The following is a 27,567-nucleotide window of genomic DNA, read 5'->3' on the forward strand; positions in this document are numbered from 1 at the left end:
GTCAAGATACAAGAAGATGAATATAAGAAGGAACGTGGACAGTGGATCTGGAGGGACAAAAGTGGGTGTGTGTTTGTATTTCTCTTTTACTTGTTTCAGTCATTTGACTGCGGCCATGCTGGAGCACCACCTTTAATCAAGCAACTCGATCCCAGGACTTATTCTTTTGTAAGCCCAGTACTTATTCTATCGGTCTCTTTTGCCGAACCGCTAAGTAACGGGGACATAAACACACCAGCATCGGTTGTCAAGCAATGCTAGGGGGACAAACACACACGCATATATATATATATATATATACGACGGGCTTCTTTCAGTTTCTGTCTACCAAATCCACTCACAAGGCTTTGGTCGGCCCGAGGCTATAGTAGAAGACACTTGCCCAAGGTGCTATGCAGTGGGACTGAACCCAGAACCATGTGGCTGGTAAACAAGCTACTTACCTCACAGCCACTCCTGCGCCTGTATGTACATATAATATAAAAAAATCGTGATGATATACAACAGGTTTCTTTCTATCAAATCGAGTCGCAAGGCTTTGGTGAGCTCATCTCACATGGAGGACATCAAGGATGCTGTGGAGTGGCACTGAATTAAAATCTTTCTTCAAAATTTTCTTTTTAAGTATTTTCACCTTTTCATTAGTTGTATTTGAAGTGGCAATTACTTTACCATTTCGTTACTATATTTCAGTTGAAACACAATTTTATTTAAATTAATTTTTAAAAGAATGAAGAATGCATTAAAATAACTTTGTCATTATTAAACTGAGATTTGGAACATAAATCATGAAATATTGATAGAAGAGTTTTGTTTAAAATCACTTTAAAAGTGGAAAGTTGTTTCCTAGAACCAGGTATAGTGACTAATAGATTTATTATTTGGGTACAAAGCAGTTAGATAAGCTACCTCTTATGTTTCTTTTTAAGCCAAGCCTAAATTCATTTAATTATTTCTTACGATTGCTAAGTCTACTCTTGTATTTCCCAACCCTGTGATCAATGACCTTATTCTATTGAGAGATCAGTCAAGGTATAATGTGTATGATCTATAGATTTAACTATTAACATTTTTTAAATACTTATCTTATAAATGCAGAAAATAGCATTAAAAGTTATACATATTACAACTATTGTTGCTAGCTTCTATATCTACCTTGTGCTCATGTACAGGTATACATTTTTGAGATTTGCATAGGTGCAGACATGGTAGTATAGTAATAAGTAATAAAAAAGCAGCGAGCTGGCAGAAATGTTAGCATGCTGGGCAAAATGCTTAACAGTATTTCGTCTGCTGCTACGTTCTGAGTTCAAATTCCGCCGAGGTCGACTTTGCCTTTCATCCTTTCGGGGTCGATTAAATAAGTACCAGTTATGCACTGGGGTCAATATAATCGACTTAATCCGTCTGTCCTCTCTGTGTTTAGCCCCTTGTGGGTAGTAAAGAAATAGGTATTTCGTCTGCCGTTACGTTCTGAGTTCAAGTTCCGCCGAGGTTGACTTTGCCTTTCATACTTTCAGGGTCGATAAATTAAGTACCAGTTACGCACTAAGGTCAATGTAATCAACTTAATTCCTTTGTTTGTCCCCTCTATGTTTAGCCTCTTGTGGGTAATAAAGAAATAAGTACAGTAATAAGTTTGCTTCCCAGCCACATGGTTTCTGGTTCAATCCCATTGTGTGGCACCTACAAGTATCTTCTAGTATAGCTTCAGGCTTGTTGGTGGAAACTGAAAGAAACCCATTATATATATATATAAAATGTCTGTGTGTGTTTTTACATATATCTATATAATGAGTATATAAAAGCATGTATGTGTATTGTCACCTTGTTTTGATATCACATGATAGTTGCAAATGAATATCAGTAATACAGGTAGTGTTATTGATTTCTAAAACGTGTCTCGTCATGGGGAAATAAATATTACTTAACAGTCACAGAAGTCTGGTGCAGGCTTCAGCCTGCCTGGTTCTTGTGGTACTGTCCCACCCGTGCCAGCATGGAACATGGACATTAAAGGATGATGATGATGTTAGTAACAGGAAGGGAATTTAACCATAGAAAATCTGCCTCAATAAACTTCATCCAACTCATGAAAGCATGGAAAATTGGACATTAAATATGATGATGATTTTTCGATCTATACAGATAGTTAGATACGACAGACTTTCTGTTCACCAAATTTCACCCACAAAGCATCGGTCAAACTAAGATGATAGCAGAAGATAATTGCTCCAGGTGTCTTATAATGAGATCAGATATGAAACCTCAAGGCTGCCATGTCCCCCTCCCCTAAAACTTGAAATTTTTAAGACTATGAAATAATAACTTGTGAAATCTAAATTTAAGCAGATTTATTTTGATATTGTACAAGGGTGATTTAACAACAGAAATGAAAGGGTACTGGGCATTGGATGAAAAATGTTCTGAATAAATGTTGGTAATGAGATGTCAGAGAGTACTCTCATGGTGCAAGAGGTGAGATAAGAATTAATACAGATAGTGGATTAGGAGGTATGACAGATAAGTTCATAGGAGAGGAGAGTGACCATTGGCTGGTAAACAAAAACTGAAAGAAATGTCATATACGAGTGGACTAAAGAAAGTGGCACTCAACACATTTGATAGGAGTTACATATATTTTTAAATAACAGTTTGACTCAGCTCCAAATAAGTTTTGTGGACACATAAGACGAACCCATTGCACCTGATATCGGAAGAAGAGTGATGGATTTTAGACAAATTCAAGAGGGTTTCTAAATGTTAGACCACTACTGGTCAGCTCAGGTCACAATGTGTTAATGCTGTGGAAGTGATGCCAGTTCTTTTCTTTAGTCTTAAGCCCACAGGCTCACATAGGATGTTGGCAGGGAGCTGTTGCCATATTAGTAAGGAAAAGAAATAAAAAACTCCAACTAAGTCACAAGAATTTACTCACAATCAACTTTTATTTCCTGTCTTACAAATGTTCAATGTGGCTACCACCTGCAGCACAGGTAACATCAATGCAATAAGAGAATTCCTCCCAGACAGATAGCAGCATATCACGATCCACTGAGTACTTCATTGGATGTCTGGTTGAATGTTTTATCAAAGTTTTTCCATTTCCTTTCTTTGTCAATATCTTCTGGAATCGCCTCAAAGCAAATTTATTCTTTAGTTCCATAATGAACTTGCTTTTGATATGCTCGTATGCATCTGGGAGGAATTCTCTTATTGCATTGATGTTGTCTGTGCTGCAGGTGGTGGCCACATTGAACACTTGTAAAACAGAAAATGAAAGTTGATTGTGAGTAAATACTTGTGGCTTAGCTGGAGTTTTCTGTTGCTTTTCCTTATTAAAATATTGCGTAATGAAATTGGTTCATTCTTTTTGAATAACCCTGTATATGGTTCATTCTTCCTACTGATAGACAATGCAGGTTGCTGGAATCTTTGTAGTCTCTTACAGATTCGAAGTTGGCAGTTGCAAGTTCCAGGTGAGTAAGAGAATCCCTGTTGATATTCCATTTGATGTTGGAGATGTTATGAAAATCGCAGTATTTAGATGAAGCTGTAATAAGAAACTTAGTCGCAGGTATAAAGAGAAGAATATCTAAACCATCACTGGACAGCAGGATCTTCAACAGCTCATATAAGCATAGAAAAGAGAACATTAAAACAGTAATGATGATGATGGTAATATGTATTAATCCTTTCTAACTTAGGCACAAGGAAAGAAATTTCAGTGAGGAGAATTTAATCAATTGAATTCTTATCAATACTTCAATTTATTTGGTACTTTGATTTAGCTACCCTAGAAAGAAAGAATGGAAAGGTTGACCTCGGTGAGACTTGAACTCAAATTGTAAATAGCCGGAACAAATACCACAAGGTATTTGCAGTGCTCTTTGTTTTTATTATAATAATAATTCACTCTACTATTGCCACAAGGCTTGACATTTTGGGAAAAGGACGTGTCAATTACATTGACCCCAATACCTGACTGGTACTTATTTTATAGACTCCAAAAGGATGAAAGGCAAAGTTGATCTCAGCAGAATTTGGACTCAAAGAACTAAATGAAATACCTATTTTTTTACTACCCACAAGGGGGACAGATTAAGCCGATCATATCGACCCCAGTGTGTAAATGGTACTTAGTTTATCGACTCCGAAAGGATGAAAGGCAAAGTCGACCTCGGCGGAATTTGAACTCACAACGTAACGACAGACGAAATACATCTACGCATTTCGCCCAGCGTGCCGCCTTTTGATGAAATACCACTAAGCATTTTATCTGACGCAGTCACAATGCTGCCTGTTTCCTGTCTTTGTTTTTAGTGTTATAATAATTTCGAGATTTTGTACAATATTAAGGGAGGGAGCTAATCAATTGTATCGATCCAGTTGAGTACTGTGCTCAACTAAAACTTATTTTATCAACCTGAAAAGGATGAAAAGCTAAGTCAAGTGAAATGTCAACTCAGGATGTAAAGATAGACCCAGTCTCATCAAAGCCGTGGATTTAACAGGCAGAAGCTGAAAGAAGCATGTATATAACATCAACATTATTATCGTTTAAATTCTGCCTTCCATGCTGGCATGGGTGGGACAATTAGACAGGAGCTGGCCAGGCAAAAGACTGCACCAGACTTCTGTGACTGTTTTGGCAGGATTTTTGCAGCTGGATGCCTTTCCTAATACCAACCACTCAGCAGAGTGGACTTAGTGCTTTTTTCATGACACAAACCCAGGCGAGGTCAGTTTTAGCAAGGTTTTACCCAGCTTGCCAACTTGTTTTTTTAGTATAATAATAGATTCGAAATTTGGCACAATGCCAGCAATTTTGGAGAAGAGGCAAATTAATTACATTGACGACCCCCCCCCCCCCCAGTGCTCAGCTGGTACTAATTTTATTGACACTGAACCGTCCAACCCATGCTAGCATGGAAAATGGACGTTAAACGATGATGAAAGGATGAAAGGCAAAGTCAACCCTCGTGGAATTTAAACTCAGAATGGACTACACACTCGGAGTGGTTGATTTTAGGAAGGGCATCCAACGGTAGAAACCTTGCCAAATCAGATTGGAGCCTGGTGCAGCCTCTCAGTCCTCAGTCAAATCATCCAACCCTTACCAGCATGAAAAGCGAACGTTAAACGATGATGATGATGAATGTAAAGTTGGAAGAAATGGTACATAGCATTTTGTCTGGCATAGTAATGATGTTTTCAGTAAAAAATAGTCACTGTTATACAACTGTTGCATTGAAGCAAAAGTAGAATAGTTTATCGTTGCTGATAATACTTGATCATTTTATCTTTCAAGATTATAAAAAATAAATAACAGCTACCATTTGCCACTATAAAAAATAACTAGGTCAAAGTGTAACTTGTTTTCCAATCTGCATAATTTTAAACAACTGCAATCTTTTCTGTTTATATATATATATATATATATATTTAGAGAGAGAGAGAGATATGGCTGTATTAATCAATGATTAACACTATTTCCATTAAGCCAATAAACACAGAAAACAACTCTGGGCAATGTTTTGTTACATCTCAGGAGGGTGATTATGCCAAGGAGTGGCTGTGTGGTAAGTAGCTTGCTTACCAACCATATGGTTCCAGGTACAGTCCACTGCGTGGCACCTCGGGCAAGTGTCTTCTACTATAGCCTCAGGCCAACCAAAGCCTTGTGAATGGATTTGGTAGACAGAAACTGTAAGAAGCCCATTGTATATATGTATGTGTGTTTGTATATGTTTGTGTGTCTGTGTTTGTCCCTCCAACATCACTTGACAACTGATGCTGGTGTGTTTACGTCCCCGTAACATAGCTGTTCGGCAAAAGAGACTGATAGAATAAGTACTAGGCTTACAAAGAATAAGTCCTAGGTCGATTTGCTCGACTAAAGGCGGTGCTCCAGCATGGCCAGAGTCAAATGACTGAAACAAGTAAAAGAGAGTAAATGACATGCACTGATTCTCTTTCACTTCTTTATTTTTGCCAGTTGATTAATTATTTAAAGCAATTAACTAATCAATTGTTTGATTAACTGTCCAGTCAACTAATCAATCAAATTTGTCAAAGTCATTTTATCATCATTCACAACCCATCAATGATATGTCCTCTGTACTGCAGTCCTACCTAGTGAAATAGAACCAGTGCATGTGTTTATTATTGGCCTAATGACCCTCCCGAGATACAGCAAAATTGGTTCTAACATGCAATTTTACATCAAGAATCTCTGTATACCAAATAAAAATAAAAAAACTCTAGGCATTTTCAACTAATTCTGACATCTTACTATATTTGTTGAGGAGGGGAGAACAGAAATGTTTAGTAATTAAATGGGTCAAAGTTTGGCTTCAAAAACAATAGGTAAATTAGTGTTAACATACTAAATGCATGGAGTGTATTGGCTGAGGCATGGCTCTGTGGTTAAAATGTTTGCTTCCCAACCATGTGGTCTTAGTGTGGTCTTAGAAATACTGTATTTCTATTATAGCCCCAGTCTGATCAAAGCCTTGGATTTAACAGACAGAAACTGAAAGAAGCATATATATAACATCATCATCATCATCGTTTAAATTCTGCCTTCTGTGCTGGCATGGGTGGGACAATTAGACAAGAGCCGGCCAGGCAAAAGACTGCACCAGAATACTGTGACTGTTTTGGCAGGATTTTTACAGCTGGATGTCCTTCCTAATACCAACCACCCAGCAGAGTGGTCTTAGTGCTTTTTTTCATGACACAAGCACAGACAAGGTTTTAACAGTTGGATGCCCTTCCAAATGCCAATTACTTTAGAGTGTGGACTGGATGCTTTTTAAGTGGTACCTTCACTGACAGGGACACCAAGTAACCTGCAAGAGAAAACTCCTTTGAGATGGGATGGAGCAGTGAAGGAGATGATTTTGTGTCAGATAATGAAAGGCTCTGTGAGACACAGACAGAAACAGGTGTCTTGCTGTAGAGGAGGTACAAAGTTACCTGGCCGGAGAAAGAGAGAGAGATCAGGAATGAGGACAGAAACAGGTGTGCTACTGCAAAGATAATGGTCACCCAACCTGAGTGAATCGCAGGACAAGGTGAGAGAGAGTGGGAGACCTCAGGATAGAGATGGTGGCAAAGAGCCAGGCATACTCACAAGGGACAGGAATCAGAATATAAATTGGATGGCAGAGAGAGATATAGATAGTAGCAAGTGCCAGGGCATACCCTTGAGGTTCAAAGGTCATACTATAAGTGGTAGCATATTGCCAAAGAAGCATGATTAGAGAGAGGAGAGGGGAAGTGAGTGGTGAAAACCTGGGTATATAGAGTGGTGATGGGGGAGGGGGCTACCGGATAGCAATGATACAGAGAACTAGGGCTGTGAGGACAGGATTGTAGAGTAAGAGGTAGGTATAGTACATGAAGGAGTAAATGTGAGGATGAGAAATGATGCTGAAATGTAGAATGGTTTGTTGGGGTAGGGAGTGCGAAAAGTTTTCTTGTTAATTGTGGGTGGAACACACAGATCGGTGGGGTGGGCTAGCAAATGGCAATGATACTGTGAGACAGTCATCCCATGTCTTCCTGGGTCTCCCTCTTCCACGAGTACCATCCACTTTCAGTGAATTCCACTTCTTTATGCAGCTGTCCTCATTCATACACATCAAATGTCTAAACCAATGGAGTCTTCTCTCTTGCATGCTACATTTGACTCTTCTTATGCCCAACTTATTTCTCAATACATTTGTACTTTGTCGTCCACGCACACTGATGTTGCACATCCAGCAGAACATATTGCCTTCATTTCTCTACAGTCTACGCATGTCTTCTGCATCCAGAGCCCATGCCTCATTACCACAGAGTATAGCCATTCGCATACAAGCATCATACAGTCTACTTTTCACTCTGAGAGAGAGAGAGAGTTTTTTTGTTGGCAACAGAGGTAATTGCTCTCTGGACTTCCTCTACCCAATTCTTATTCTAGAAACAATACTTTCAGAGCATCCTCCACCATTGCTAATTTGGTCACCTAGGTAACAGAAACTATCTATAACCTCAAGAGAGCCTCCCGGGCATTTGAGAGAATCTAAGTCCCCTGTGCTCTTAGTACTTATTACTGCACACACACAAACACACACACATGTACATATATATATATATATATACAACAATATAAGGAATGGCCCTGATAGGCCATTCGACTCACTAGAAAAAGCAGCCAAACTCAAACCGCTAAATGGATTTTGAAAATTTAGAGCATATAGGCTTAAGGCTTCCTTGCTGTCGCCTCGTGGACATATTCTTGTCCTCGGCTTCTCTGCTGACGAGACACGCCAGTTGTAAGCAAATTTAATTTAATTTAATTAATTTGTTTACCAAAGTTTGTTGAAACTATGCATAGTGCAGAGATGAAAAGGGTAAATGTTTTTATTTCTCTTCCAATTTCAGAATTACAACTATTTAGCGGTTTGAGTTTGGCTGCTCTTTCTAGTGAGTTGAATGGCCTATCAGGGCCATTCCTTATATTGTTGAATGTATATTATACAGTCTTTGACTATCTTTTCTTTCTCACTAGACCACTGGTAGCGGAGAATTTTTTTGCTACCCTTATATTTATTAATATATATATATATATATATATATATATACACTTCCTTTTCAGTATTGGTTCTTGAAATTCATATAACACTATAAATAATAGCATTTAAACATTGGGCTGATAAACCCTTTTGGACAGAAAATGTTGAAGGCTACTGATGGAATTTGAACCCACGATTTCCTGTAGACACGACAGGTGTTCTCTCATTGTTAACAATATATATAGGTAAAAGATTCTTGACTTTCCTCGACGAACATTTTCCAGCAAATCAGAGATACTGGAAAATATTTAACAGGCATTCTGTGAAATTATCAAATACCTGCTGCCCCAAATTGAAGAGTATCATCGCACAACACTAAGAGCCTAAATCCAGGAACACTAAGAGCCTAAACCCAGGAAACTGGTAAAGCACCAATGAAAATAATATTACTCATGAATATTGATTTTCTCTCATCACATAATTATTTCAAGTCAGTGTTTTAATGGTTCATGTATTAAACATGTTAACTTATTCTCTTTACTCTCTTTTACTTGTTTCAGTCATTTGACTGCGGTCATGCTGGAGCACCGCCTTTAATCGAGCAAATCGACCCCGGGACTTATTCTTTTGTAAGCCCAGTACTTATTCTATTGGTCTCTTTTGCCGAACCGCTAAGTAACAGGGACATAAACACACCAGCATCGGTTGTCAAGCAATGCTAGGGGGACAAACACACTCACACAAACACACACACGCATATATATATATATACATATATACGACAGGCTTCTTTCAGTTTCCGTCTACCAAATCCACTCACAAGGCTTTGGTCGGCCCGAGGCTATAGTAGAAGACACTTGCGCAAGGTGCCACGCAGTGGGACTGAACCCGGAACCATGTGGTTGGTAAACAAGCTACTTACCACACAGGCACTCCTGCGAGATTAGATTTCAAATGTCAATCGAAACATCATTTATATATCTTTTTCGTTGATTTTCATGTGGTTGATACCTTTGAATTAAAGATGTGTGACGTTCCTATGAGTGGCCCTCAGAGGTCTTCACCCTTTAAGGAATTATTCCTTCTTTAAATACTTTATTTCTTTTTTTTTCTCTTATTTTACTTTTTACAGACTTTTATGTAATTCCACATTGTATTGTCCCATACCATTTCCATGGTATTTTGTCAACCTTTAGTGGTTGAACTGGCAGGATTGTTAGTACATCGGACAAAACACTTAATAGCATCTTTTCCCATTCTTTAAGTTCTGAATTCTAATGCTGCCTGCCATGGTCAACTTTCATCATTTCTGGATTAATGAAATAAAGTACCAGTCAAATACTAGGGTCGATGGTATCAAAACTAACACATGAATAAAGACTTCAAGCTTTATGCCGACAATAGAAAATAACAATAATAACAAGAACACTCAGAGAGCACAAACCTCCGTCAAAGTTATTATTAAATCAGTGACACATCCATTCAAAGAATACTTCATCACCATTAATAGCATTTTGTTTTCCATGCTGACATGTGACAGGCTGTCTCTGTCTGAAATAGGAGGGCAGTAAAGATACTGCCCTACTGGATAGGTCAAAAGGTGATTTCTCATTTACACATTCTGTTTTGGGCATGGCGTCTAAAGCAAGTTCCCTTTAATAACATTAACCAGTTGACTCTGTGTTAAGTACATTTTACCGTGGCATTAACAGTACAGTGGTGTAGTAGTTCATGCAGGCATGGCGTGAAATTTGGCAATCGAGGATCAAATCCTCGATTGCCAAATTTCACTTAACAGTTCAACAGCACTTTTCTCACGGTAAAACAATAGTTTTTCTGTGAGTAACAGCAGTTACATTTTCCAGATGCCTTCGCTAAGCAGAATAATATCTTTGCCAATTAATCCTTCTAACCTCTTCTAGGCCACCAAAAACTAGAATAGACATAACAGACCGCCAACGAAATCTATCGTTCTAAACAATATGTCTATCCTTCGGGCTGGTTTTGGATAGTTGTAAAAACAAGAACTCCGTGAGCCAAAGTCAGTTAGTGAAAACCGAGTCTGGCTGTCCGGCTGAACAAAACGCCATCTCTGAAAGAAAAGACACAAAGGGATAACTATGGTAACTCACCAACGAAGCAGTTGTTTCGTCCCACCACTCTCACTTTCTTCTCTGAAACATTACCATCTCTCTAGATATATTACTATGAGATCGTGTATACAGATTCTGGCCGAAATTAACTCTTTTTACCTCGCGTGCTTTTCCATTTACTAGTTATACATACCAACCCGTCGTGGTTTTGGATATACACAAAGTAACGGTAAGTAGAGAGTTGCTGAAGCATGGAACAAACTGTCGGCATCAGTTGATAGTTGTCGGAGCACTGCATCCTTCAAAACTTCCATGCTTTCTGAGATTCGCCAACACTACACCTGATTTTCTCCCCTCCATACACACACAAGCATGTATCTGACTCATTTGTTCGCTTTCCAGACATTTGTACATTACTTCATATACTTTATATGCACTTTCTGACAAGTTGTAGTGCACCTGAGCACTGTATACAATAATTTCATTATTATATTATAAATATTTCTTTACAACTTCAATCACTGTTCTTCTTCCATTTTGCACACTGGCAACCAACACCTTAACCACAACTGTTACAATTGGTGACCCTCAACTGCAACGAAGTACTAACTGTCACAGTGGTTATCATGTCCTCAACAAGATAAGAGATTCCCTGCTACCTGCATTGTCTCTTATTATTTACTTATTTACAGAGTGTACAGGTTGCATTTTATCATGGCACTGGCTCAAAATATTTCTCTTTTTCATTGTCTTTTTTTTTCCAAACCAAACAGTCACGAACTAGGAAGTGAGGTTATACACTAAAAGGAATAAGTAATGGAAGGGAAACAATGATAGCTACAGGCTGGTTGTTTACAAGAAGACCAGATAGGAAAATGTCATGAGCTATCTGCTGAGAGCAATAAAAATGTATAGATAATTGTGTGTGTATGTGAGAGAGAGAGAGAGAAGGGGGTGGGCTATGGATAACAATAGAGATAGTAAAAGTAGTAGATGTCAATGAAGTCACATGAAGAGAGAATAATGATGGCAGAAGGGAAGTGATAGTATTGAATAAGAGAGTACTCAAAATGGGTGCTACTTAAGAAGAGTGGTCCCGGTGCGCGCACTCGCGCTAGCTAGTCGTGACTAGTCGATCCTTACTTTGTGTTTTTGTTTTATTTACTTTGTTTAAAAAATTATTTACTTTGTTTCAAAAAATTATTTACTTTGTGAAAAAATTATTTATTTTGTGTTTTATTTTCTTTGCTAGGTAGTCGTAGAATCGACTAGTTACGACTGGCTAGCGCGGATGCGCGCGTACTCGAGTGCGCGCACCGGGACCACTCTTCTTAAGTAGTACCCTCAATATGAGCAAACTAGATGCCATTTCTTATTACAATGGTGCTGAGGTGGAAGAGAAGTAACAATTATGACGTTAGAGAGAATACAGGATGATGGAGGGTTTTTGAATAGAGACCGATCTTTATACAGGTGATGTATTACTATAAATAGCAGAGAGGATGAGTCACAAAACTGGGCTTTTCCATAGTATTAATCCCAATTCATAATTTGGTGACCGACGTGAATAAAATCTGAGGATCTCGTTCCAACACAGGAGATTAGATTTCAAATGTCAATCGAAACATCATTTATATATCTTTTTAATATATAATGAAATTATTGTATACAGTGCTCAGGTGCACCACAACTTGTCAGAAAGTGCGTATAAAGTATATGCAGTAATGTACAAATGTATGGGAAGCGAACAGTGTATGAGTCAGATACATGCTTGTGTGTGTATGGAGGGAGAGAAAATCAGGTGTGGTGTTGGCGAATCTCAAGAAGCATGGAAGTTTTGAAGGATACAGTGCTCCGACAACTAACAACTGATGCTGGCAGTTTGTTCCATGCTTCAGCAACTCTCAGCGTGAAAAACTGTTTCCGAAAGTCATGGGAGCTGTGCTGTTTTCTGACTTAGTAAAATATGTCCACGGGTGTTAGACGGGTGGAGTATATTTGGATCCTAAAAGAGGAAGATTTACTCAAACTAGGGCGGGAGATGTGCTATGTTACGATTTGGGATCTTTTCAAGTTCAGATCCACGATTTGTCTGATATTCAATGTTTTAACATCCATGAATCGTGGCACAAATTGCTAGTTATTGCTTAGCCCATTGATTAAGGACAACGACCACGATATGTCCTAGCTTTCTCATAGACATAAAGTATGTAGGACTACATCATTCAGTATGAATCTTCTTTCTTAAAACAGTAGGGTATAATCTGAATAAGATTTTGGCCGTTATTTCAAACAGATTCAACGACCACGCAGTTCATTCATAGATGCATACATTAATAAATCAACCGATTAAATAGGTCTAGGATCAGTAACACTTGAGCTATGACCATTCCAGCTTTTTCGTCATACACAGCATATCTAGGACCATATTATCCAATTAATCCTTCTATTTTTTAAACGGTTAGATGAAATAGGGAGATTTGGTTGCTATTTCTAGCTGACCGAGGATCCATTGATTCCTGCTGATGAGGAAAAAGATGACATTTCCTTGAACAAGTGTCACATGTTGGTAGCTGGAAGGTCAAGGAAAATATAAAATGATGCAAGGACACAGAGAGAATTGTTAATTCACAGGTGAGACATTAAAAAAAATAGAGTTGACAAAAATCACAATACGATAAATTGCAAACCCATCCGACCCATTGCAAGAAAAATAATTGTTAAAACGATGAGCCAGCGATGGAGGCCCTTATGCAGTTGTTCCACCTGCAAGAAATAGCAGTCAAATCTTCTTTAAATTACTTATTGTACCATTTAAAAAAGGACACATAGTTCTCAATACCCTATGTCTGAAAACAAAAAAAAAAAAATAGATAGGGCTGGAATGCTTCTGTTAGACGAGGGTTGACTTAAGGGACAAAAAGGCAGGCCCTTTCAATCTACTTAGAAAACTTAAAATGTTGATACGCATACACAAGCAGTCTTTTATCAGCTCCATCCTGGGTTTTCGTTTGGTAATATTTTCCTCTGATTCATTTCTTAAGTTCTAATTCATATTGTTCAGCCCCAAGTATCCCACCCATGATCATCTCGTATATTTTCTTCCAGGTAGTGTGCACCGACGACCAAATTATGCAATTCGTATCTTTTCCTTTACAAGATAGTAAGGATGCTGTACGAGGTAGATTTGGCTGCTATTTCTAGCTGGGCGAACGAATGTCGACAGTCTTTGTTGGTTTGCCGAAATCAATTTCGCTTACCATCAAGTGTAATTTTACCCAAGTTAATCCTGATCTATCAGATATGTAAACAAAGGATTTTCGTTCCAGCTGCGAAAATTCCGCCTTTAAATGCGATTTAATGTATCAAATATGTCCTTCCCTTTTTGGGAGCAATTGGCTGTTATTCAAGGAAGATTTGGCTGCTATTTCAAGCAGGTTGAACAGCCTGATCCAACGAGGGAGCTTCAACGCAAAAACATTCCCACAAATTATTTTCTGAAAGGATAATTTAGTAAATGTAATCCTGCATAATCATAAAAAAGAAGGGATGGTCACGGCCGGTATGCTACATGACCATAGGTCTGCCCGAGTAGGGCTGGACGACTACATGAGGTCTCCTTTTTTTTTGGTTCGCACGTTACAATGTCTTACATGTACTTGCATACATATGACGCCTTCGCTTCCATTTCTATCCGTTAGTCTTTTATTTCATTACTACTTCACATCCAGTTATATTGGGTCAGCTTGTTGACTGGGAAATTTACCATTGACAGAGGCTCCTACATATTTACACTAACTTTACTTTCTTTTTTTTTTGTTCACCTTGTCATTCAATCCTTTCACACACACACACACACACTAACACACGCAGAGCAACACTAATGCGTGTGCCCCACCTCTCTCTCTCTCTCTTTTGTCCATGAACTTCAAAATTCAAAACCTTACCCGGACGTTTCCGCTTCCAGTCTGCCTATTCTTAAACCATGTCCATAAAACGAACCAGTTCACTTACCTACTACCATCTTTGCCCCACTTCTTTCCGTCTCTCTGTAAATCTAAAACCACAATTCTTACTTAAACTGGTGAAAATTAACATTATTCAATAAAACAGTATTATATACAAGACTATTTTTCTTTTCATACGAGGTAAGAAATCCGTGAAGGTGTACCAGAAAAGGCAATAGGGGAAGCTACAGGAAAAAAAATGAAGAAATACTAATCTAAACTTCTCTTATCTGCGTCCACTTATCTCATATTCTTTCTCTTATACACTCAATCAGTCTTTTTATATCTCTCTTTTTCATTTGTTTTACAGTCCATTACCTTTTTAAAATTTTTCTCTATCATTTACGTCTATATCTGTCGAAAGTTGATCTCGTTTCAGTTTGTTTTATCAGCCCACATCTCCTTTTCTCTCCGTAATTCATATATATATTACCTGTTTTCATGGTTTATATTTATATATAGCTGCCCTCATCACATTTGTCCTACCTCTCTTAACTCTTTTTCTGCTTTTACTGACCGCCACCCCCTCTCTTTTTTCAGCTTCCCCCCTCTCTCCATATTCTATCTATCGCATTTTTTACATAATATCCCTCCTTTCTTTCTATTACTTTCTTTCTCTCTATTTGACATACACCCTCCACCCCCACAGAGACTTTACCTCTCTTTGTCTGTGTCTCTCTTTCACTCTCACTCTCACACACACATACACATACATCCTCACAAACGCGCACAGGCTTTGCATTTATTACATTAAACTTATTATTCCTTCTCCTTCTCTTTGTCTGTCTGTCAATCTACACTCTTTTAACATTTCAATTTCTCTGATTATATTTTTCTTTCGCTCTTTGCACACATACATACATACATACATACATACATACATACATACATACACACACACTCTTCCGCTTCAATTTCGCTTTTTATTCTTTCTTTCTTTCTTTCTTTTTCTCTCTCCCTTCCCTTCCCCCTCTCTCTCAGTATTTCCTTCACTCTCCCTTTCTCTCTCCCCGCCTCTTTTCCGCCTTTCTTCTGACAGATCTCAATTCTGTCGCCACAATTCTACATAACTTTTAATTGGGAGCTGAACCGAAATTCCTAGTTTAGTTACCGAGGTAAGTTTGTAATCTTTAAAAATATTTATGAAAACAACAGAAACGAACTTCACTTATCATCAAACAATTCATTTAATTTTTCCTACTTCAACAAACTTTTTTTTTTCCGTTTTCATTTTTCCTTCACGTTCACTTATAAGGATTCTTGGCCGGCTTTTAACTTTGTTTCGTGTAAAAAATGGCACATCCAGGAACTGTTGCTTTGCGTTTGCATTAAACAATATGGTTTTTATTCGTTATATCTTCATACGAAATTTCCTATTACATCATTTATGTGTAAGTTTACTTAATGTTTGTATAATCGAATAAAACAGAACCAAAAATGGTATTTGCTCCAAATACGCTATCTCGAACGCTCGCGTGCGCGCGCACACACACACACACATATATATATACATGCATACGCATATACACACAGACACGCATTTAAATATACACACCTACACTATTTCTACCAGTCTGTCTGCAGCGCGTCCGCACACACACACATACACACACACTTTACTGTTAATTCTACCCCCAGCGTTAAGATTTGAACTAGCATTCTTGAGATTCTAAAACCAGCAGTATTCTCTTCGAAATACATACACACACACACACATGCATACATACTCAAAAGTGACACATTTTGCCGGCAAGCAGAGAATATGTGGTTCTATTTCCCACTGTTGATGTCAAAATTTTTTTTTTTGTTGGTCTTAAATTGTTTTCAAATAGCTAAATATTTGATATTGCTTGTACGTAATCTAGCACAACACGTTCACACACATACAAATACATACGTACAGGCACACACACACACACATATATATATATATATATGGTGCGCAAACCGGGACCACTCTGCGATACAAGTACCTATATATATACACACATACATTCACAAACATCCATACATACACACAAACATGCACACATATATACACATACATGTTTAAACACACACACACACGAAATAAGTATTTTTAAATTAAGATAAAATCAAGTCGAACATTCTCTGAAGTAAAGAAAGACACAATACGAGATTAACCGAAAGTGACTGGATTCGAAGTTTCATCAGCAAAAGTTTCTAACGGACCGTCAGCAGCGTGACTTCGAAGTCACAGTCACCAAATCCCTGTTTAATAATACTTTCACTCTGTGTGTGTGTGTGTAAATATATTGTGCACACGCTCTTTTAGCCTTTTCAATCATTATACTCTGCGGCTGTGCTGGAGCACTTTTGATCACAGACCAGTCCTGTCAGATTAGACTTGCCATTTTCTCGTGCCTATTAATTATCAAAATAGACTCTTCATTAACCATAATTCATTTACTAAAGAAGTTTGCATTTTCTGTAGGCGGCAAATAAATATTAAAGCGTGATGTTAAAAGTTTGTAAGGAAGGTAATGCAATCGGCTAAAAGCACATCAAAATATCGATTTATTTTTAAAATCTCGGCCAAAATTTAAGAATAAACTTATAGTCGACTTCGTGAACTTGATCATAATACAGGTACTTACTTAATTGGTCCCAAGCAAAAATAATGGTAAAGTCGACTGAATTGGATTTGAATTTGAAACAAAAAGTAATTAGTGAAGGGTTGGAGTATTCCAACTTCTGTAAAACAATATTCCATAAATTAGCCCATAAATTTATTAGGAGGTTATATACAGGATTGAAGCGATTATAGAATTGTACCTTGTTAGAAGGGAAGAAAGGAAATGTCTGGTTCATACATCAATTTGATCAGGATTGAACTCCGGTAATTCGAGGCTTCTTTGTCACTCAACTGTTTAACGATGATGATATTTATAACAATGGTTTCTTGTAAAAAATATCGCAAGAACTTAAATATGTAGAGAAGACTCCTATGTTATATGTATTGTACTTATTTTGTCGACTATCGAAATTATGACGATCTCATTTAGCCCTGATTAAGCAGGTTGATGGTGGTGAAAGGCGTTCAGCTGTGACTATGCTTTCTTATTTTCCAGACATAGTATATTTAGACGATGTGATTTCAGAATAAATCGGAAACGAAACTAATTGTTGATGCTATATCGTTTTGTGGGACTACGCCCAATGTTCTCCCGGATGCTAAGGGAGGACGTGTTGCTATCTGCGTGAAATTTGCTGTATTCTAGCAATCGAGCAACCTTTATTTCTCGGATTATCGTTGAGACCCAGGTCAAAATTATTCCATCCATCACAACGTTTTTTTGTTTATTTGTCTGGTTTTTTTTTTTAAGACAGCTTATCTAAGACTTACAGCTTTTTATCTGTCTTTAAGACGGAGAAGTGTCATTTTTAGCAGATGTGGTTGCTATTTCTAGTCAACCGAATGCCACTTGAAGGCTTCTTTGTTGGCTATTTTTTTTTATTTTTGACACTGTCAGCCCAGATTGAGCACATCTATGACCAGAACAGTTAAGCCATGGCTATCATTTCTTTTTAAGAGGAATATTAAATTCTCTTTTCCAAGAAGATGGAACGTGAGTTGAGGAAGATTTGGCTATTTCATGCAGGTCGAAAACCCTCTCTTTAACTCGTTAAGGGTTGCGGTGGGAGACAATTTGTGTCCGAGTTCAACCACTTTGACACAGAGGGCACTTAAAGAGCAGCTGTGACAGGACACTCAGCCGCGTGGGCGACCTCACTACCGTAAGTGGTTCCATCAGCTACAACAACCACAACCACTTTTGAAATGTCCATTGTCTGGAGTTCTCAGATGATTACAGAGAATGAAGCATGCGCAGAACAGCATTCACTTTTGAGATGGGGTTGTTTCCGAAAATTTATTTCTTTATATCTACTTCAGTTTTTATGCTTTTCTTTTTTGTGTGTGTGTGTGTGTGTGCGTGCATGTACACACTTCATGTCAGAAGGCAGTAAATAAAAGTGTGGGTGTGTATTATTGTTTGTGTGTTTATTTTGACTTGTGGTGGGTTATAAGTAATTTTTGTTAGGAATTCTATAAAGTATGTCCTATCCTTTTCTCTTCGTTCTTCGTGCTGAGGACGATTGGGATCACGTGGATGAGAAAGGTGCGATCCAGAGAGGAGTGGACAGCATGCTGTGACCAGCGGTGTCAAATGGACGCCTGACGGACTGGTCGGTCAAAGTGATCAAAGTGATGTCCTATCCATCTAATGTTTTCTTGTCCAGTTTTGGTTTGTATCATAGTTGCAGGCGTGGCTGTATGGTTAAGAATTATGCTTCCTAACTAGACAGTGTCGGTTCTGCTCCATTATGTGGCACCTTGGGAAAGTGTCAAATGGACTTATTTCATACTATTCTTTATTTTTGAGATGAGGAATTATGTACATTATTTACAATGGACGGATAGCATTAAGAAAAGATAACTACTAGGCTTATAAGCCCTAAAATTCACTCTATAATTGCCCACAGGCATATAGCATCTCTATATATATAAACGGCAAAATGTCTGTGTGTGTGTATATCCTTTATACAAATCCACAATTTTTCAGTTTGAGGGCTCGCACTTTCTATGGGCATTCAAAACCGTCCAAAGGTGGTCATGCACATCTTTACATTTCCCCAGTCACCCCGCAAAGCCATTAAAAAATCAATAGAAGTGACCTTTTTGTGAATTTTCTATCCAAAACCCAATCAAAATGCCCGAAACTTGATACGCCAATTGAATGCCAGCTAGCTGTATGTGATTGGTCGGAGATATGGACAGTAGTGCGCATGCACTAGCACTATAACCCGGCGTTGCCGGGTCATAGTGCTAGTAATGGATGAGAGCAGAAAAATAACATACCCTACGAATGAGAACAATGTACCCCATTAGTCAAATAAAGGGTTGGGTTCAAAATTCCACCAGAACACCTGATGAAGGCTGGAGAGTACATCAGCTGAAACATGATAACAACAAACAAGATGAGGACACCTATCCGTCCTTTGTAAATAATGTAGACGTTTCAGTTTCTGTCTGCCAAATCCACTCACAAGCTTTGGACTGTGTGTGTGTGTGTGTGTCTTCTCTTGACATCACGTGATTGTTGTGAACGAATGTCATTCGTTTACAATATTCCAATATTCTGCAAAAACATGTGTGGCTGTGGGGGAAATATTACCATGCTTTGAAACATGTCAGGTGGAGTATCTGGCAGTAGCGAATTTGCCTCAATAAACTCTGTCCACCCAAGCAAGCATGGATGGACATTGAAACGATATCAGTGGTAGTGCTGTTTGGAAAACTTTCTGCATCCAAGATGGTTTCTTCTAAGAAAGTGTCACTTTTGTCTTGTATGTACTGTTTGATGAAATCACCCAATTGGTAAAGAATCTTGCGTGTTGGTGTATTTCTTGGAAATATTTTGGGCCTAAGGGTATTGTTTTGTTTTGTGTATTTTCATTGTCATTGATTGTACTGGAGGGAATTCTCTTTCACTACAAGAAAACAAAGGATCATTTATCCCTGTAATTAGTTTACTTAGTTCAATTTTTAATTATATGGTATTTTTTTCTAAATCCTTACAAATTCGTAATATCGAATAGATTGTTAGTTTTTGCAGTATATATTTGTTTTTATCCATAATTGCAAACATATCACTAATATCACTATTACATTTTTCATGTTGCTTTTAATTTTATCTAAATTATGCAGTGTGTGGAGGCACGTAACTTAGTGGTTAGGGTGACAGCATCATGATCGTAAGATTGTGGTTTTGATTCCTGGACCGGGTGACGCAGTGTGTTCTTGAGCAAGACACTTCATTTCACGTTGCTCCAGTCCACTCAGCTGGCAAAAATGAGTAACGCTGCAATGGACTGACGTCCCGTCCAGCTGGGGAACACATACGCCATAGAAACCAGGAAACCGGGCCCATGAGCCTGGCTACGCTTTAAAAAAGGCGCATTTATTTTTTTATTTAAATTATGCAGTACTTATTTTAGTTTCCTGTTGAGCAGTTTTTTCTTTTTTTTTTTTCTTTTTTTTTTTTCTCTTTTTTTTTGTACAAGCATCTATTTTTAATGCATTCAAAGTAAAATATATAAAAGAAAAGCTGCTCCGCCTAAACAATTATAGATATACATGCATATATACACACACACACACATGCCTACATTTATCCCTTTCTTCATTCATACTTAACTGTTTGTTCTCTACATAACATAGCTGAAGGAGGTAGGGCGGTGTCAGTAACATAATGCAAAGCCTCTCTGACTGCTGGGACGGAAGGGAAGAACTGAACACCAGACTGGAATGCTTGGAACAATGGACTTAGCTAAAGCTAAAAACACCCACAAACTTGGGTGTTAAACTTTTAACAAGTATGACAGCTATGTAAATGAAGATGTGGGCGGTTTAATAAATGTAAACCTGATATTGTGACCTATTTCTTTAGAACAAATTGTCTTATGAATACATATGTCTGTGTTTATATGTTCATACATATGTGCATATGTACATCATCATCATCATCGTTTAATGTCCATTGTCCATGCTGGCATGGATTGGACTGTTTGACCAGGGTTGGTAAACTGAGGGCCTGCACCAGACTCCAATCTGATTTTGCATGGTTTCTGCAGTTGGATGCCCTTCCTAACGCAAACCACTCCAAGAGTGTAATCATACATATATATATATATACATTGTTTAGCATCCACTTTTCCATACTTGCATGGGTCGGCTGATTTTATTTAGGCAGATCTTCTATGGTTGCATGCCCTTCCTGTCACCAACCCTCACTGTTTCCAAGCAAAGTAATATTCTTCCATGGCCAGATATGATTTCATGGAAGATTGAAAATGAAGGACACCACTTATAAGATGACATTCATTTTTACAACTACTATATGGTGTCATATATGTTGCCAGCCTCTCGGCCGTTGCCAGCCTCGGGCCGTTGCCAGCCTTGTCTGGCCCCCGTGCCGGTGGCACGTAAAAAGCACCATCCAATTGTGGCCGTTTGCCAGACTCGTCTAGCACCTGTGCCAGTGGCACGTAAAAAGCACCCACTACACTCACAGAGTGGTTGGCATTAGGAAGGGCATCCAGCCGTAGAAACATTGCCAGATCAGACTGGGCCTGATGCAGCCTTCTGGCTTCCCAGACCCCAGTTGAACCATCCAATCCATGCTAGCATGGAAAGCGGACGCTAAACGATGATGATGATGATATATATATATGTATATGTGTATATATATATATATATAATGGAAATCAACATCATCATCGTTTAACGTCCGCTTTCCATGCTAGCATTGGTTGGATGATTTGACTGAGGTCTGGTGAACCAGATGGCTGCACCAGACTCCAATCTGATCTGGCAGAGTTTCTACAGCTGGATGCCCTTCCTAATGCCAACCACTCCGAGAGTGTAGTGGGTGCTTTTACAAATATAAGTTATGCAAATATATATATATATATATATATGTAATCAAATCTTAATGTAGGCTAAATTTTACAGTCAGGCAAACAAGTCCCCCACTCCTACTTTGTGCAGTTACTCAACTTCCTAGAAATAGCTACCAAAATTTCCTCAAACCTCACCTTGCTGTTCAAAAAATAATGGAAGCAAGCATTCAGTAACGTAGTCAATTTCCTAAAAAGATCGATGTGATGGCCACAGCTGACATATCTGGTTATAGATCTCTTGGATCAATGTTCATCTGGGACTAAACGTTGCATAATGTATTCCACAGAAGTGTATAAGAGATTATTGTATCTTATATTCCATAGAGATTGTGTGTGTATGTGCAAGCGTGCACACATATATTTTCACCCTTTATTTACCATTGACCACACCTCTACACTTATTCATCATTCCCTATGTTGAATGCTTCTACTCCATCCTTAACTATCTGGCCATATTCTCTCTTATATTCACCTACTTTCTATAGCAAGACACTTGTGCCTCTCCTCTCTCTTACTTTAGACTCTCAGCACCTAAGATAAAGGCACCTCTCTCTATCTGTCTCTCTCTTTCTCTGTCTCTGTCTCTCTGTTTCTCTCTCTGTCTCTGTCTCTCTGTTACAACCTTGGTTTCAGGTTCAATCCCACTGCATGGCATGATGAGCAAATATCTTCTACATCCTGGGACAACCAAACCCCTTGCAAGTGGATTTGTTAAATGAAAACTGAAAGAAGCTTATTGCATAATATATGCACATATATGTATGTGCATGCACACACACACACACACCACATATATATATATATATGCATGTATATATGTATATGAGTGTTTGTCTGTGTTTACCCTCGTCCTGTCATCATGTATTGGTTGTAAATGAGTATGACTGTCATATAAACGATGTCCTTCATTTTCTGTCATTTGTGAAAAATCTGTTTGGCCACGGGGGAAATATTACCTTGCTTGAAAACTAGTGAGAGTTGGTGACAAGAAGGGCATCTGACCATAGAAAAATCTACCTCTATGTATTTTGTTTGGCCCATACAGTTGTAGCATAGCTGATATCCTCACTGTTTGAGAGATATATTAGAAATGATCTCGTGTTAGATAACAACCATCTTCGGCTATTTTGACCCTGTTGTGTCCACTGCTCTGATTGGTTGGCATTGGCGCAGTTTGTCTCTTGACTTATTTCGTGCCAGTGTGTAAGCCAACCAATCGCAGCCTTCGGATAAGGTCCTGTGACACTGTTTTTCTTATGCCTTGCTTGAGCCTACCTCAGGCTTTATAAGGCTTCAGCATTCACGATATAAGGTCTTTGGTTCCAGTCCTTTTCAGGACTAACCTCTGACCACAGAGCGACTCAGCCAATTCCAGTTCCAGGGATGTAAATGCCTTTTTTTTTTTAATTAGTGAAAAGGTGAATATTCATACCCATTTGTCTTGAAACTTATGACTCTACTCACTGTATAAATTGACATTTGTATCCATAGTCATTGGTACACTTGGTTGTGTTAGTAAGTATCTTGGAAACAACTGCAAAAAGATGGAGTTTCTAGGTGAAGAAAGAGATCATCCAACTCATATTCAGCAAATCCATTCTGTAAATGGAGCAGTGAAAATGCACAAGACTTTATCTAACTTTCAACATGTAACTCTCTTTATTCTTGTTTCTCATCTAAATTCTTGTGGTAGGGTGCTGTTTGGTTTAGTTAAAAGAAAAACGGTTTCTTTCTGGAAGAATTTAAAGAATTGTAACTTAAACAGACACTCCCACATATATATGTATATATATATATATATATTATATATATATATATAATATATATATATATATATATAGGCACACACACATTTGCATGCATACACATGCACTCTTACATAGACACTGCATATACATGTATATATAAATAGTAATGTCAGCAGCAGGCAGACTTTGAGTAAAATAGTTATAAATTCCTCCCAAGATACCAACAGCAATATCAAATAACAGAGCTGTGGTGTTCCTGCTATGGGTCTATTCCCTTCATATCAAGCCTAAAATATTTGCTTCCTTCTCCCCATCTTGTCTCTTTCTGTTAAACACCTTACCCAATTCTCTGCCTCTCCCTCGCTTTCTACCCCCCTTCTCTCTCTCTCTCTCTCTCTCTCCTCTCTCTCTCTCTCTCTCTCTCTCTCTCTCTCGGTCTTTCTCTTCACTGCCTCACATTACACTCATTGGTAAGTAGGAGTGTCAGGGTGATCACCAGGCCTTCTATAAAAAAAGAAAATAGCAGCTTAATCTTTCTTTTACTGTCTTAAAAAAAAAGTAGAAGGACATACTAAATAATGTAGACCTGGGATAAACCATCTGAAGCAACTGGAGGTGGGGTTTATGGCTGGAATGCCTTGGATCCTTGAAGTGTTCACCCAGGATTGACTTGAGGTTAAATAACTACAGTTACAGACTTTGGTAGTTGCTGAGAAGGCAGTAGTCTTTGGGAAGAGACTGTTGTACCTTGATTCATTACAGCCGAGCTGTCAGGCAAAAAGAGGCCATGTTTGAAGGTTTCTCTCTTCCCTCTCTCTCCCATCTATCTATTTATCTATCACTTTTTCTCTCATTCTTCAAACTCAAGTAAGGAACCCACAGTTCTTCTCCCACCACCTACAGTCCCTATAGGCCCCTTTCCACTTTTGTTTGTATTTTCAACCTATCATATTTCCTGTTCCCTCATCTTGGGTTTTAGATGGGTTGGCAGGCCTTATCTTTAAAACATATCAGTTTTAGGTGTATATGAATTTTTGTGAGTATGTACCTATCCCAATCTCTGTGTGTGTGTCTGTGTCTGTGTGTGTGTGGTGTGTGTGTGTGTGTGTGTGTGTGTGTGGAAGGTAAAATTACAAAGCCAGAAAATGTCTGCTACACCAACAGTTAAGACATTCTTTTGGGATCTATTCTTAGTTCCTTTTGCTTATTACTTTCTTCCATTTAAGTTCATTTTATGCCTTCTGCCCCACCCCGAAACTACAGGCCTGTTTGTGTGGTTATGAAGTTTGCTTCCCAACCATGTGGTTTTAGGTTCAATCCCACTGCATGGTACCTTGGATGAGTGTCTCCTGTTACTTCCCCAGATCGAGTAAAGCTTTATGACCACATTTGGTAGATGGAATCTGAAAAAAAGCTTGTACATATTATGTGTGTGTGTGTGCATGCACACATGCATGCGTGTGTGTGCGTGCATGCGCGTGTGCATGTGTGTGTGCATGTGTTTTATGTACATGGGTCTTGACATTACTTGATGATTGCAACTGAGCATCACTGTCATACGAGTGGTGTTCATTTCCAGTCTTGTGTGGAAAACGTCTAGGCAAGGGAAAGTATTATCTTGCTTGGAAACAGGTGAGGGTTTGCCACAGGAAGAGCGTCCAGTCACTGAAAATTTGCCTCAAAAAATTCCATCTGAATGATGATGATGATGATGATAATGACTAGAAATGAATGGCATCACTTGTGTGATTCTGATGCTCACCTACAACCATCATGTGATGTCAAGACAAGGATACACACACACATACATACTCATATACATACATTTATACAAGCATATATACTTATATGTTATCATCAAATCCCCACTCTACATACACTTTAATATCTTGTTCCTTCCTCTAAATGGGTGCAGAAATAGTTCATCTGGTTAAAATATTTGCCATGCAGTCATCAGGTCTAACATTCAATTGCATTCTGCTGCACCTTGGGCAAGTTCCATTTACTATATCTTCAGGTCTTCCCAAGCCTTGTTAGTTGAACTTGAATAAACAAACTATGTGGAGGCCTCTTTAGCTGTCTTAAGAAGAACCCCCTCTGTTGCAAGTTTTGAGACCAGCATTTCAGTCTAAGGATAAATCCACCTTTCCACTCCTTTTGCATGTGTTAGATGTTCTGAAGAAGGTCACAAGGGCTGACCTCTCTCTCTCTTTTGATTTAGCCTTTTTATTTTATTTTTTTATTTCAGTTATCATTGTCTCCAAGCTTTTCCAGGCTTCTTTCTTGTTCTCTTTCAGATCATCTGATCTTCAGTTCTCCTATAGGCTTGACATTCTCAATCTCTGTCTGTCTGTCTGTCTGTCTCTCTCTCTCTCTCTCTCTCTCTCTCTCTCTCTCTCTCTCTCTCTCTCTCTCTCTCTCTCTCCTCTCTCTCTCTCTCTCTCTCTCTCTCTCTCTCTCTCTCTCTCTCTCTCTCTCTCTCTCTCTCTCTGAGTGTGTGTATATGTTGGGGGTGTGGTACATAAGTGAGTGAAGTCATGTTTTTCCTCGCTTAGCCAACCCCAAAAAACCCCGCCACAAAAAACACACACATGCCAACAAGCAAACAAATCTCTATGCAGTTGTTCAACCTGCTAGAAATAGCAGCCAGCACTCTCTCAAATCACACATTACCATATGAATAAAAATAGATACGATAGAAAATATAGTTCTTGATACACATAAGCAACGAATAAAAATGGGATGGGCTCAGTTAAAATCCCTTTGGTCATAGGTCTACTCAATCTAGACTGTCCTGGGGCTAAACAAAAAGAAGTATTCCTAACTCCTTGATCTTCATACCAGATAAACTGGTGATGAATTGGCAGAATATAAAATCATGAGATAAAATACCTTACAATATTTATTCCAGCTCTTTGCATTCTGAGTCCAAATCCTGCTGATGTCATCTTTGCCTTTTATCTTTCTGGGATTGATAAAATAATGTATCAGGCTAGGATAATAAATTGGTGGTATGTTAGGGCATCAGACACAATGTCTCGTGATATTTATTCTGGCTTACAGTAATTCAGTCAAGTTCATTTATGCTTCAAGTTCAAATCCCACTGAAGGCAACTTTGTCATTTCTCTTTCTGGGATCAACAAAATAACTATAAAAACTTGTGACAGTGTATCAAGATATCATGTATTAGACTACTGTAAGACCATTGCATACTGCACCACAATAAGATAGGTATTGGATCACTATATCATGTATTACACTAACTTAAGATATCATGTATTGGCTCACTTTAAGATATTATGTATTTGATCACTGTGCCAGTTGAACACTGGAGTAATGTAATCAACTTACCATCCTTCCCTAACAATTATTGGCCTTGTGCCAAAATTAGAAATTATTATTAAGGTGGTAAGTTGGCAGAATTGTTAGCACACTAGACAAAATGCTTAGCAGCATTTCATTTGGCTTTACGTTCTGAGTTCAAATTCCGCTTGGGTTGATTTTGCCTTTCATCCTTTCAGGGTCTATAAAATAAGTACCAGTTGAGCACCAGTTTGAGTATCAGGAGTCAACTTTAGCATGCAGTCATTCAGAGATCAACAAGATTAGAAGTCATATGCTGGTGCCCATAAAATTTATGACATTTTGCCAATGCTAGAGACCACCATC

General features: G+C 38.3%; 1 protein-coding gene across 5 annotated transcripts in view; it reads left to right on the forward strand.

Annotated features, from left to right (window-relative positions):
• Positions 1 to 13,159: 13,159 nt before the first annotated feature.
• Positions 13,160 to 27,567, forward strand: part of LOC115213080 — a 52,696-nt gene continuing 38,288 nt past the window's right edge. The window contains exon 1 of one of the 5 annotated variants that reach the window (XR_004999575.1): positions 13,160 to 13,291. Coding sequence is in view for 1 of the 5 variants with exons in the window: in XM_036503656.1 (XP_036359549.1) it covers positions 19,944 to 20,034 (91 nt within the window). In the remaining 4 variants the exon portion in view is untranslated. The other 4 variants (XR_003881785.2, XM_036503656.1, XR_004999577.1 and 1 more) reach the window with 4 other exon arrangements.

The sequence above is a fragment of the Octopus sinensis genome, linkage group LG6, assembly GCF_006345805.1.
Source record: "Octopus sinensis linkage group LG6, ASM634580v1, whole genome shotgun sequence".
Lineage (NCBI taxonomy): Eukaryota > Metazoa > Mollusca > Cephalopoda > Octopoda > Octopodidae > Octopus > Octopus sinensis.